Source organism: Archocentrus centrarchus, chromosome 21 (assembly GCF_007364275.1).
Source record: "Archocentrus centrarchus isolate MPI-CPG fArcCen1 chromosome 21, fArcCen1, whole genome shotgun sequence".
In the NCBI taxonomy this organism is placed as follows: domain Eukaryota; kingdom Metazoa; phylum Chordata; class Actinopteri; order Cichliformes; family Cichlidae; genus Archocentrus; species Archocentrus centrarchus.
The window spans coordinates 26,312,478-26,327,538 of NC_044366.1; the positions used below are offsets into that span (position 1 = coordinate 26,312,478).

The 15,061-nt window shown below is 39.6% G+C and overlaps 1 protein-coding gene and 1 long non-coding RNA gene across 2 annotated transcripts; one reads left to right on the plus strand and one right to left on the minus strand.

Annotated features, from left to right (window-relative positions):
- Positions 1-1,021: 1,021 nt before the first annotated feature.
- On the minus strand, positions 1,022-2,664 carry LOC115800791 (uncharacterized). Its single transcript, XR_004021694.1, has 4 exons — positions 2,603-2,664; positions 1,517-1,626; positions 1,286-1,413; positions 1,022-1,163 (listed from the first exon to the last, which is right to left on the minus strand). It is a non-coding gene; the product is annotated as an uncharacterized LOC115800791 (long non-coding RNA).
- A 4,980-nt stretch (positions 2,665-7,644) lies between these two features.
- Positions 7,645-13,058, plus strand: LOC115800728 (CD209 antigen-like protein C). Its single transcript, XM_030758226.1, has 6 exons — positions 7,645-7,717; positions 7,812-7,913; positions 9,613-9,810; positions 11,020-11,162; positions 12,257-12,360; positions 12,811-13,058. The coding sequence occupies exons 1-6, from the start codon at positions 7,645-7,647 to the stop codon at positions 12,944-12,946; spliced, it is 756 nt and encodes a 251-aa protein (XP_030614086.1). The 3' UTR covers positions 12,947-13,058.
- The last annotated feature ends 2,003 nt before the right edge of the window (positions 13,059-15,061 follow it).

The window sequence follows — 15,061 nt, forward strand, 5'->3', positions numbered from 1 at the left end:
CTGTTAGCCGTCTCATAGGCCGTTATCACTAATTAGAGCGGAATACAGATCCACTCCAGACATCCACTCCAGCCCACGTCACACCGGAACAGTGATCCTCGATTAGAACGATGATAACAACTACCTTGAGCATCACCGTTCCCCCTTCTTGCTGCCACCCATAGGTTCTTCTGTTCATATTTATCCACATTTATCTGTTTTACTCTTTGGAGCATTTGAGGATGCTATATTGTTCTTTGTGAATTTTTATGCTTAAATTGTTTTGGGTTTTTGGGCTGGAGTTTTTGCTGGTCTGGAAGCAGACACCATCTCTATGGGATGGGGTTTTGGGGGAATGACGGGAGGAGAGAAGCTGCAGAGAGTGTGTAAGACTCCAACTCTGCTTCCTACTCTCAACCCTGCACTGTAAAAAAAAATCCGTTGAATTTACGGTAAAATACTGGCAGCTGTGGTTGCCAGTACTTAACTGTAAACTGCTCTACGGTAAATACTGTAAACAGATTCACGGTAAAGTACCGGCAACCACAGCTGCCAGTATTTTACCGTAAACAGGTTCACGGTAAAGTACCGGCAACCACAGCTGCCAGTATTTTACCGTAAACGGGTTCACGGTAAAACACCATAAAAAGGTTCAGGGTACATTGTTGTAAACGGGTCCAAGGAAAAATACCGTAAACCGGGTCCACGGCAAAATACTGTAAACCGGGTTCAATGCAAAATACCGTAAGCTGGGTTCATGGTAAAATACTGGCCGCTATGGTTGCCTATATTTTACTGTATAAAATACGGTGACAATTTAAAACCATTTATGATAAACAATTCCAAATACAAATGATATACCTTAAACCTAATTACAGTCGATGAAAACAGTATTTAATTGTAAAAATCAACATTACATTCAAACAGTGGCAGCTGTTGTTGCCAGAACTTCACCCAGAAAAAAATAGAACACCAGTGGCTAAGATTTTACAACCAACTGCCCGTGGTTAATTACAGAAAAAAATAACATATAAAGCCCACTACAAACAAAGACATTGTTGAAATATAAATAGTTTTTGCATTTAGACATTCTTTGGGAAAAGTATGTAATTGTAGTGTCACCAGTTCTGCTTGAGTACCCCGGTTAGTCATCAGGTGTTTGCTGTGGAATTGCAGGATCCTCTCTGCAGCCAGAATAGCAAAATAAAATAAAGCAGTAATAATAAGAATGATAATATTATAGTTCTTACACAAATGAATTAAACAAATTTTCAGTCAACACACACTGAACTGTCCAACCACTTACCTCTATTTATCCTTGACAAGACTGGTTTCTGATCAGACAGGTAGATTGGTAGGACAGCAAAGTAGTTGATTAAGTCCATCTGAACCACTGGCAGGTCAGAAGATAGGACTGACAGGACCAACATCCTCCTAAGTTAGAGAGGTATCAACACTGTCACTCTGCTCACTGCACATGTAGCAAATTACATTCTAATACATTTCACACTCAAATCCATAAACAGTTGGGCCTCACCTGGTACTACATGCACCACATGTCACGCTGGCCAAGGTTTGATTCCAGTTTGGGCCTTTTGCTGCAGATCATCCCCTCTCTCTGCTGTGTTTCCCGTCTGTCTACTGACACTACTCAATGAAGTAGGCATGCCACAAAAATACAAATAAAATAAAAGACAGAAAGCATAAATAAAGAAATGATAAAAATAAAATAAGCAAAAAATTTAAAAATCTTCATCTATAACCATTTAAAAGTGTTAACAGCTGTCTTAGAGACAAACATTAACAGGAGCAGATACACTATGTTAGGGGTGGCCAACTCCAGGCCTCGAGAGCCGGTGTCCTGCAGGTTTTAGATGTGTCCCTTATCCAACACACCTGAATCAAATAGGACTCTGGAGAACTTGAGTGCATACTGAGGAGGTAATTCAGCCATTTGATTCAGGTGTGTTGGATCATGGACACATCTAAAACCTGCAGGACACTGGCTCTCGAGGCCTGGAGTTGGCCACCCCTACACTATGTCCTGGGGTTAACATGAGTTTGGCAGATTGGGTAAACCTAATATCTGGTGTAGCAGTGATGCAGCATGGGAAGAATTTTACACACTGATCAGCTGACATCTGCTGCTGCACTTTGGTTTATTGCTCTTTTTGGATATAACTGAATTCAACAAGGTGTAAGCAGACAGATCAGCTCAAACACTCAGGCATTAAGTACCAGTCCAGTCCTTAAATTTAAACTGATGCCTGCTAACATTGGCCATTAACACCACAGCCTGCTCTGCACTAGTCCAACACACTGCATCACCGTACATGTCACCACAATACTTCAAATTAACTACTTTAGCCTGCACTAAACTCCGTGGTATTTCCATGCAACCTTTGAATATCAATTATTAAATTTTAGCTCACAGACACACTGTGGTCCAAACTGCACAGTTTGTCGAGCAGTTTGAAACATTTCAAATCACCTGCCAATTACAAACACTCTGTTTATGCTGCTCAACTTCTATAATGCTAGCAGAGCTCTAGTTACAGAGCTGATATCTCCATGCTGTCAGCATGGAGATATCAGAGACTGCCACTTTTCCACTAGTACCTACTCAGCTCAGCTAGACTCAGCTTGGCTTAGTTTTTAGGGTATTCCATTAGGCGCTAGCATAGACGTATATCTATGGGCGCTAGTACCTTGTTCTTGTGGTTTTAATGGCAGTGGGCAAACCAGCTTATAGGTGCATTACCGCCACCCACTGGACTGGAGTGTGGACCAGGAGGTGCTACCACATACTTTTCTAGTACCTACTCAGCCGCGGTTCCAGGTGCGCCAAGTTGATTGAAAATGTAGAAAATATGGCATCAACAGGCTGCATGCCACTGATTGGCCAGGCAGTGATGTCACTAGATGAGTCATGCAAGCGACTCCTTCACAAGAATCAAACCTGCCGTTTTTGAAACCCACCAGCATGCTGATGTTTTTGTGCTCAGTGCCTGATGACAGAATCCATGGAAAAGAGACAAAATTGACCTCTGTACAGTATTAAGTATCAAACTGCCTTTCATATTGATTACTCACTAACTGAAGATGCTCTGGTCCACTTTAACCCTGATTATAACTCCGGTAAAAATTAGCCTTAAATTTCTCCTTATCTACAACATGTCAGCGAATGCACCTAAATAAACAGTTCATTTTGATTAAGTTTGCAGTGAGGAACACAACATTTCAATGTCTTAAACAACTTCCCCCAAAATTACAGCTGAACATTTCCTTAGTTGATACTGGTTAAAGGTAACTCTGGCTTTACCTCCACAATGGTGGCTCAGGTCTTCACTGCTGCTAATGGTATTGTTAAGGTAACTTACCTTACCGTGGTGACATAACTAGTTGTTGCAAGGTTGACACAAAACTGGAGTAAACCCTGGGGCAGGATGATGTACCATCGTGTAGTAATGTCATTTATCCCACAGAGAGGGCAGAAAAGGTGCTAACCTCTGAGTGTAACTGCTCAGTCATGGCTCAGTCTGAAGCTGCTGATTGGATACTGTCTGTGACACATGCATGTATCTCCCTCAGTCTCATTTTATATTAGCAGGTTACTCTGCAATAAGCTGAATATTTTGGGACCACTCACGAGGTGCATGAAAAGATAATTTGTATGATGAAATCTAAATCCAGTTATTCAGTTTACAGTTCAGACGCAGTTGATACACAGAATAATAAAACAATACAATGTTTTGCATTTCCTTTTCTGAAAAAACAAACTATTATTTCAAAAAGTTCCTGATTAAATTTCAGTCAACCTGGGAAATACATTTAAACGTACAATTCAGCAATATGTATAATTCAGACGGAAATTATTTTTATGGTATGAGTGTCTTTTTTATAGAAATTTTACAGAAAAGAAAGATTTCCACAGTAAAAATGTGTGATTTCAGCATATTTTGACAGTTATATCTTGGTTCTTGATTTATGATGATTGAATGTTTCTGCAACGGAGATACACCCTTTTCGATTTTACGGTCTATTACTGTTGCCATTTGGCTGTTTTCCACTGTATTTTTTACAGACTTTTTTGCAGTGTAGGAAAAAAGATCTTCACAGTGAAAATGTGTGATTTCAACATATTATCAAAGTGAAAATTACAGTTATGTATTGTTTTTGGATTTACGGTAATCACATGTTTCTGCCACAGAGATACACCCTTTTCAATTGCACGGTCTATTACTGTTGCCATTTGGCAGTTTTCCACTGTATTTTTTACAAACATTTTTTGCAGTGCAGGAAAAAGATTTTCACTGTCATTTCAACCTATTATCGCAGTGGAAATTACAGTTATGTATTGTTTTTTGATTTACGGTAATCACATGTTTCTGCTACAGAAATACACCGTTTTTGATTTTCCGGTCTGTTACTGTTGCCATTTCACAGTTTTCCACTGTCATTTTTACGTACTTTTTTTACAGCGTGGGTGGTTTAATAAATGTGGAAAGATTTTGTTGGAAACTAAGAACGTGGTCATTTTGACTTGGTTTCTGCATGTTCGTTCATCGAACAGGAATGACACAAATTAATGGAATAAGGAGTCCAATTATTAAAGTTAATTAGCCATTTGTCACACAGTTTACAGATTAATCTGGGTCAGAACTGCATACCATGCCAAGTGTGGTACTGAACATGACATGAGGTACTCACACTCTCTTCTTCAGCTCAGGATTTCATATAGTCAAGGCTTATCAATCTTGGTTACATCATATACAAAACAAGAAATGTGCAAGACTGAGAATTTCAACAGCTGGGTGTTCAGATGACCTCGAGTTTTTCTTTATTGTTTGTTTGGTCTCCGTCACTGGCTGACACATGATTCAATGTTGAATTTAGAGAGCTCTGATTGGCATAACCGGATGTCATTACTGCCAACAGGATTATTATTTTATCAAATATACATTTATCTTTAAGGAGAACAGGAGAGGTCCCAGAATGGAGCCCTGAGGAACACCCCGAGAAAGGGCAGCAGAGGCAGACTCAAAATCATCAATGCTGACACAGAAACTTCTATCTGAGAGGTGCGACTTAAACCACTGGAGAGCTGCACCTGTGATGCCCACACACCGCTCCAGCCTGGAAATGAGGATTTCATGGTCCACAGTGTCAAACGCAGCTGTTAAGTCTAATAACACAAGTACCACACAGTCACCAGAGTCAGTTGCTAAAAGAATATCGTTAAAAACCTTTAACAGAGCAGACTCAGTGCTGTGATGGGTTTTAAACCCAGACTGGAACACTTCCAGAATTGCATGTTCATCCAGGAAAGTCTTTAGTTGGGTGAAAACAATCTTTTCCAGGATTTTTGACAAAAATGGTAGCTTGGAGACAGGCTTAAAGTTTGCAAAAACAGAAGAGTCTAGGCCAGGTTTCTTCAGCAAGGGCTGCACAACAGCATGTTTAAAACTTTTTGGCACCACACTAGAGGTCAAACTACTACTAATAATGGCGAGAATGAATGGACCAAGGGTAGGAAAAACTTGTTTAACAAGCCAAGAGGGAACAACATCAAATGGGGAACCTGATGGCTTCAAACTGGAAACCAGCTTCTCTAAAAAAAAGGAGAGCAAGACTGGCTCAAAGTGGTGAAACTCAGCTGAACAGGATATTACGGTAGATGGATCATGAGAAGGTGGTGAAATTAGGGCCCTAGTGCTTATCACCTTTTCTAAAAAGAAGGAATCTATCACAAATTTCACTGGAAGCTTCCAGATGGACAGGTTCATGGACATTTAGCACAGAGTTCAGTGTGGTAAAAAGCACACGGGGGTTGTGAGAGTTAGAGACAATATATCTGAAAAGAATTTCGACCTAGCAGCTTTCAAAGTTTTCTGATAACACTGCAATCTTTCTCTCAGTATTTCAAAATGAACCGACAACCTGTCCTTTTTCCACCTCCGTTCAGCTTTCCAGCGCTCCCGTCTAATGGCATGTTGCTGTACATTTGATGGCTGCCATCCATGATGCGACTCTCTTTTTCTAATTATAGTAATTTTACCAGTATTTTTACCCAGTGAAGGTTTGCTGTGGGAAAATCCCAAAAAACAACCAAGGAAAGGCCAAACTGCTGTCAGCCAGATATGTATGGATTTGTCCTGCCCATACAGTCCTACAGTGTACCCACAGTTCATTTAAAGTCACATAAATCACCTTTCTGTCTCATTCTGATGTTCAGTTTGAACTTCAGCTGGTCGTCTTGGTCATGTCTACGTACCTAAATGAGTTCCTGCCATGTGATTGTATGATTAGATATTTGCATTAACGAGCAACTGGACGGGTGTATCTTACGCAGTGGCAGGTGAGCGTATCATGTGCATATCATTTGTATATTCGTCTCTCCACTAGCAACACTGCACATAGTGTACTTACTGTGCATGTCTATATAGTTAAATGTCACTGGGAACACTGTACTTATTGACAAACTATGATTAATGCACATACCTATATACCGTACTTAATACACTGATGTATATTTGTATTTGTATGCACTTCTGTACATACACTATTCAATTGCACTTCTGATTACAGGCTTTGATTGTACTTTTGTTTGTACCTGTACTCAGCAGAGTGACAAAGTTGAATCTAATCTAATATAGCTCAACAATAACCCATCAGGTTTCTGAAACAGCTGACCAAGCCAGTAGGATTTTTCAAAACTAAATGTAAAATTTTTTTTCTGAAATTATATAATTCCCCATTTTAAAAAAGTTACAAAGTTGTGAAAAATGGAAACAAGAATGAATATAAATTAACTGATTAAATATTACAAATATATAAAATGAGAAACCTGAGAAAGTCACTGTTTTTGAACGTATCTAAAAAATTGCTTCTGCTGTGCAGCATCGCCCCTGTGCTGCGACCTCGAGACCCTTTCATACGCAAACTTTATCACGTCCACACTGCAGATCTGACCACAAACTAGCTCTGCTAACACAGAGTGTGTTCCTCTTGTTTATTGACAGCCTAACCCACAAGAGTTGTTTGGAGGTGGGGGTGTTATTCTAAAGACTGAAATGTTCATTTTTTTGAACCATGTGGAGCAAATGAGTGAAACAGTTTCGGTTTGGTTCACAGCCCTCTGCTGCCTTCTGACCACACAGTGCTTTTGCGCTTTTCCCCTTCTCCCCCCAAACAAACTCTGTGGATCAAGATCTGCAAATTAGGCTAAAAGTCTTATGGCACTGGAGGCTTTTTATTTATGTAAATGTACAGTTATGTGTATCCTCTCTGTTCCATAAACAAATAAAATCAAATGAAACAAAATAAATAAAACACAAAAACATGTTTTTATATCTCTAGAACAATCCTAAAAAATAAAAAATACTATCTTCAGAGTTTCTGTGTAGCTGGTATTTTTAAATTGAAAGGTCTTAGTCATCAGTCACACATTTCAATACTGAGATGATCTTTTCAAGTTCCTTGAAATCTATGAAAACAAGTTTGACTTCTGTTGCTTTTCATATTACAGAACTTGTAATGTGTGAACAACATTTTTAACATCTGACGTGTTACTTCCTCTTAGGCTGAGAAAAAGAAGAAACTTAATCCAGTGAAACAGTTTGCAGGTCCTGAGCTGCAGAGCTGACCGCCTCAGAAAAACAAGAAATGGAGGAAATTTATGTCAATGCTGAATTTTTCAAATCTGACAACTCAATACCTTCAACAATAAATCCCAAGAGTAAGACAGAAGTAACAAAAAATGGACCAGATATATATTTTTTCTGTTATTACTGTCGTACACTTTGTTAGTTTTACTGTTTGTTTCTTTTCAGGTCCAAGAAGCTCTAAGAGAAGTTTCTATTCAGGTGTTACTCTCTCTCTGGGACTGCTGAGTGTTCTCCTGCTGATTGGACTCATCACCCTTGGGGTCTACTGTGAGTCTGGTTCTCTGTAAATATTTGCTCTAACATTCATCAGCCCACATGTGTGTTTTATTCTTGTTCGTTTCTTTCTTTTAATTACTCAAAGAGCACAAATTCTGTCCACTTTAACCCATCGGGTCTTTAACTTTATTAATTCAGGCGGGTAAACAACAATACATCTCGGTCTGGATGCTCTGCTATATCCGCTTCCGGCCCCTAAAACTGTCCGAGCGCTCCACCTATACAAACAGTAGTTCCTATTGTAACTGTGGGGATTCCAACATAAGACCTCATCTCCAGGTTATCCTCAGAGCAACAGCAAAGCAGAATCAGCTGTTAAGACAGCAAAACGACTTCTGCACAAAGCCAAAGCCGCAGAACAGGACCCCTATCTTTCCTTGCTGGACCACCGTAACACACCGTCGCTGGGCCTGAACACCAGTCCAGCACAAAGACTGCTCAGTCGGCGCACCAAAACATTGTTACCAATGAAAAGGAGCTTGCTGAAACCAAGGGTTGTTCAAGTTCAACGGGAACTGACGAACAGGCAAACACATCAAAGCACCTACTACAACCGCTCAGCCAAGGACCTGCCTGTGCTTAAAAGTGGGGACTCAGTGAGGATACAGCCGTTCCCACCACAGACCGTCTGGAGATGCGGCAAGGTGCTGTCGCGGATCAATGAAAGGTCCTATGAGATACAACTGCAATCTTGGACTGTCATCAGGAGAAACCGCAGACACCTCAGACTGGTTCCGGAAAGGGCAGTCAGGGACCCCGTCGATGTGGACATCAACTTCCCAATTCAGGCAGAGGTTACAGGACAGGGTCAGGCAGGGTCTGTCCATCCTCCGCACAGGGTTTTAGACCACACACCAAAGGACATTGGTAGCGGAGAGACCACTGTCACAACCAGAGCAGGTCGCACAGTCAAGATGCCACAACACTATAAGGACTATGTCCTGTCACACAGATAAATTACTCAGTGTTGCTCATGGCCTTTGGGGGGTTTACATCAAAATGGGAAAAATGACTAAGTGTTCAAAACAGAAAAGGGAAAAAGGAATATGTTTATGTTAATAATTACCTGTTATAAAGAAATGCACTCTGAACTGAAAAAAAACAAACTGTACTGTATATGTTGAAATGGGGATAAGCTATGTTCAGGCTCGGAATGATGCGAGTCATGTGACAGTCAATGTTTTGTTTTGAATTTTTCAGAGGTCACTAAAGATGAACAGTTTGTTTTTCAGAGGTACTAGGCAGATGTTGAAATTAAGGGGAAGCTGTAATTCTGAAAAGAAAAGGGATGTTACAATAGGAAATATTGTTTGTATAGGTGGAGCACTCGGACAGTTTTAGGGGCCGGAAGCGGATATAGCAGAGCATCCAGACCGAGCTGTATTGTTGTTTACCCGCCTGAATTAATAAAGTTAAAGACCCGATGGGTTAAAGTGGACAGAGTTTGTGCTCTTTGAGTAATTAAAAGAAAGAAACGAACAAGAATAAAACAATGTGAACAGACTGAAAATTCAGCCACAGTACGTTTTGGATGGTGTCAGCTCATTTTAAATGAAATCAAACTGTTGTTATAGTAAACTCAGTGAACAAGTGTGTGAAGTACCTATGGGCAAAAACTTATAAATGCTCAGATTTTATAAATACATAAAGTCCTTTGTGTCTCAGAAAACTGTCTCTCAATGTTTTTCAGTGCATGATTCGACTGCAAGTCTCTCTGCCATGAGTAGCAAACTTTCCTCCATGAATGAGGAGAGAGACCATCTGAAGGCAAATCTTTCCACTATGAGGAACAAACTTTCCTCCATGATCGAGAACAGAAACCTCCTGAATGCCCGTCTAACTGAAAAGACTGAAGAGCTGGAAAAACTTCAGAGTTTGACCAAACAGAGTGAGTCCTTGTCTTTATTTATTTGTTTATTTGTTGTGTGTTTGTAAAAGTTTTTACTCAGAAATGCAGTGATTCAGTTTCCCAGCATTCTGATCAGATCTTTGTCTCTTTATACCTAAATAATAAATCACTAACTTAATAATAATCCATCCATCCATCCATCCATCCATCCACCCATCCATCCGTCCATCCATCCACTTCTGCTTATCCTGTTCAGGGTCGCGGGGGGCTGGAGCCCATCCCAGGGCCAACACGGAAAGACAGACAACCCTCCACACTCACATTCATGCTCTCATTCACACCTATGAGCAATTTAGAGGAGCCAGTTAACCTAACCCCAGTAAGTGCATGTCTTTGGCCTGTGGGAGGAAAACGGAGTGCCCGTAGGAAACCCACACAGACAGGGGGAGAACATGCAAACTCCACACAGAGAGAGAGAGGCCTGGGCCAAGGTGGAATCGAACTGTGAGGCAGCAGTGCTAACCACCGCGCCATCGCGCCGCCTTAATAATAATAATAATAATAATGTGTATAGTATATATGCATAGTATGTATAATTATGAACCTCAAATTGTGCATCTTAGCAGCAGCAGTACACCTTCTGTTCTTCACAAATTCTTCTGCGGTTACTTGGTTGCCCACAGCAGCCATTGGTGGTTATAATATGACTTTTTTTTGACAGCTCTGTAGTTCAAAGTCAGTTCAGTAATTCATCCACAGTTCTGAGATGATCACTATCTGAGTAAAAAAAACAAAAGACCTTCAGAAAAGGCTGAATATTGATGAGATAAATATGCTGAAATGTATGACTTTATAGATATATAAAAAATGAACAGTAATGACTAAATTTAATGGATCCTCAGCGTGTAGATCTAAATGTAATTTTTCATTTTATTTACTAACTCAAAGCTTTTATGCATTGGTGTTACCCCCCTAATGTAAGCAACTTAATGATTGCACAGCCATCCATCTGTTTTCAACCTCTTTCAGCTTTTATAAGGGATAGGGTACATTCTGGACAGGTTGCCAGTCTGGTGAAGGGTCAGCACAGGCACACATTTTTTACCTTCAGTCAGTTTAAAATCACCATTTAAATTGTCATGCATGCCTTTAGACCTGATCTCAAACAGATGTCAAATGAACATTGTTACAGGGTTCTTAAACAATCATTCATTAGCTTCTTGAAATATTACTTGTAATTTCTTCCAGAAAAACCTTGTCCTGCAGGATGGAGGAAGTTCAGCTGTAGCTGTTATCTCCTGTCTGAAAGGTCTGATTCCTGGGATGCAGCCAGAAAGGACTGCAGAGACAGAGAAGCAGATCTGGTGGTGATAGACAGCACTGAAGAACAGGTACACTGTGTGTGTGTATGTGTGTGGTATTGTGTTTGTAAATGAATATTAAAATTCAAACTCCTAATTCTTTATGTAAATAACTTTGCCCAATTTTGAACAAAAATGAAGTTTTTATTTGACCTTCTTAGCATTTAATCAACATATATCTGGACATAAAAACCTGAAGCAAATACTGTATAATTTTATCTCAGCATGGACAACAACTCTAATTAGCACCAGATATTTTTCTGATTGTATACAGTATTTAATGAAACTCAGTTTTACTCTTCAAAAAAAGACATTTTTCTTAGTGTTACCACAAAAAGAATAAAGTATTTAGTTATCTAAAAAAATCATGATGAATACGAGTATTTTAAGACAAATTTATAGAACTTCAGAGGAATCTGCTCAAATAAACATTTTATGGAGGAAACAACCTGTGAATGGAAGAAGAGCAAGAAGTATAAGGTAGTGTGGTGGTGCAGCGAGGACAAAGAAAACAGAATAGAGGAAGATGCTGAAGAGTGCACAAGATGCAGCATACACAGTTCTTTCATGGGAGTTTGTAGTAGCCAAGGGGCAGGAGTGAGAGGAAGTCATAGGCATTCATGAAATTAGACGCTTCTAAGAATCCACTAACAGAAAACATTTTGACTACTCTTGTTTAGACAGTATTTTTGGTGGCAATGATTTATTTACTGTGACTGATGAATTAAAGGATTGAGAGTTACAGCATGTTGTAAGTTAACTAGGTTTAGCTTTTGAGAAACATATCTTCAGTGCTCAGGAGGTAGAGCAGGTCGTCTGATAATTGGAATGCTGATGTCCAATTCCTGGCTGCTCCAGTCTGCATACCAAAGTATCCTTGAGCAAGATACTGAACCCCAAGTTCCTCTCCAGTGGAACTGTTGGAGCATGAATGTCTGTGAATGGGTAAATGCAAACGTGTTGTATAAAGCGCTTTGACTGCTCAAGTAGAAAAGTGTTATATCAAAACCAGTCCTATTACCACTTAGTGCTGGTTTTGGATTTTTAAAAGATGTATAGATATAAAATAGACTAAAATTCTGGTTGAAAACTAAAAGAAAATATTTTTTCTTCATGTTAAATAGAACTACCTCAAGACAATCACCAACACACACACTTGGATTGGTTTGAATGACAAAGAACAGGAAGGACAGTGGAAATGGGTGGATGGAACTCCACTGATTATGACGTAAGTCTTCACTTTGGTTCAGTTTATTACTTTTATTACATTTACAAAAGATGTTTGTTAAACCTATAGATGCATGCAGAAATAACCACACTGGTGAGGTTAGCTGTCAGTGCGTTGAGCCAAACTGCAAAGCCAAAAGATGTATACTAATGATTGATTTGGCCACAAGAGGGCATAAGAAGTTATAATATCAGTCATGATATCCTTGTAATCTGGACTGGTGTGTTTGGCCATCTGTATACTTTGTGTAGACATGTTTAACAACCACAATGTCTGGTGACAAAGATTTATTGGTTGTTATCTGAAATTTGGTGATCGTAATGTACAGTGTTCAATAAAGCTCCTCAATTTTTATCAAAACTCCTGATGATGAAACTCCCACATCTATAATAAGCATCTTAATTTCTCCTTAATAATAATAATATGATAATGTTGTTACTGACCTGCTAGGTACTGGGGAGACCGTCAACCTGATAATGATGGTGGGGGAGAACACTGCGGTCATGTCAGAAATGATGAGAAAAGGTCTTGGAATGATCTTCCATGTTCAACATCTCTTAAATGGATCTGCGAAAAAATACCATAAAACCTCTGTACAGTTTCTTGAAGATCTTTTCATCAATGTTTGTAGTTTTAGTTGTGATTGTAATTCATAGACTAAGCTTTTATTTACTCTGTTTTAGTCTATGACTAGGTATTTTGTTGTAGCAAAAATGTGCTCTTGCTCTTTTCAATTTCTTACAGGACCATCTGTGAACTCTGTGGCTCTCAAGATTTGCAAATTAGGCTTGAAGTGTTATATATATTGTACCAGAGGCTTATTATTTAACTGCAGGCTTATATATTTATATATAAATATATATATCATTTACTTACTCTTAATGTAAGTAAATGACTGTTTCATGGTGATATCTAGTTTTGACCTGTTATTTTTCTGTTATTTTTCTGTAGTTTTGCCTTTAAAAAAAGGACTGTTCTATAACAAGATAAAGCTTGCTATAGTCCTGCAGGAGCTTAAACACAAGTGTTTTTGTTAGAATGTATACTTGCATTGTTTGTGAAACAGGCAATTCTCTTAGTAATGTTTCTATCGTGTAACAAACTTAAACCTCGGATACAGCATGATTGAAGTAAGTAAATTATGTGCTTGTCTGGGATTTGAACCCAAGACCTCTCACACCCTAAGCAGTAATCATAACCCTAAACCAGAGGTGTACAAACTGTGGCCTTGAATTTTATATGGCCTGCAAGTCTTGTCCATACATGTGTTATTTTTGTTCAACGAATACAACTCAGCAATTAAGTTTTTTAACTCATGGAGGCAGTGCCGTGTAACAGATGTTTGCCAACTGCTTCAAAACCTCAAACTAATCTCTGAAAAGGTCAGAGAAATTTTGCAGTTTAGCGATATCTTGATAAATCGAGCAAATATTTGAGGTTTATACATCTACATTCTCATCTGAAACATCTTAAAGGTTTATTTTGTGTCACAGAAACAGTCATATTTCAAACTTTTTGGCCACTCTTATCCACCATTGCTGCATTTGAGTTTTGCTGCACAATGAATCATGAGATATGGTAGGCCACAAGGATACACCATACCCATCCTTCAAATCCGGAAAAAAGAAGGACACATTCATTAACCGCATTTGGAGGAGCCATCAAATTTGGACAGCTTTCGTGGCCTCAGTGTACCATAATCAGCCTATAAATGTGGCCTCTGAAGGATGCAGCCCTTGAATTTGGACAGAGCTGCTGTGTGATGACCTGCACCTTGGGTGGGGGTCATAGGTGACACACAGTGTTGCCAACTTAGTGACTTTTCAGAACCCTTAGTGACTCCCCACCTCCACCCCACCAAAAAGCAACTAGTGACAAATTTAGTGACATTTTCCGGTGACTGCAGCGACTAGCCTGGAAAGCTGAAATCCTCCATCGACACCCTGTTCAGTGTACATACAGAACTCCCTTCGTACGTACAGACTTGACTTTGGAGACATCCCCCCCACCCCCCAGACTGCACTGCAAACAGAACCACAACTTTTTCAGAGAGACTTGTCACAAACAGAGCCCTGCATCACACATTTCCCAGTTCTGTGGGAGGTCATGCACTGCATGAAAAGAAGCATTTTCGTCCCCGTATACTGACGCGGGCGCCGCTAGTAAACGGCAGCTTTCGTCAGCATACGGGGATGCGCATTTTCGTTCGCCTGAGACGGACATGGTCGTTTACATACCACTAGAATCAGCGGGGGGTGAAGGTACGGGGGAGCCGGCCCGCGGGAGGTGTTAACGTCTCTACTTTACATATGAATAGCAGCACTGCAAGCCGAAGCAGCGGTAACAGACCCACGTGGCTTCTCTGTCATTGGATGAAAAAATGCCATCACAATTCAGCACTCACATGTGATTGGCTGGTAGATCTGTCCCCCATTGGCCTTTATAAAGACAGGCCTGGGTAAGCCCCTCCCTAATAAATAATAACCCGGTAAAAAAAATTATTTTTAATTATTATTTCTGTGATATACCTTGTATGTTATGTTGTATTCATGCCATGCTAATAACCTCAACTAAAAGGAATTCAATTAAGAGAAACAAATTGTGAGGCACAAGTTTGAATTTTTTTTTTTTTTTATTTACAAAGCAATATGCACATACACACACACACACATCATATATAAGAATACAAAAACATTATGAC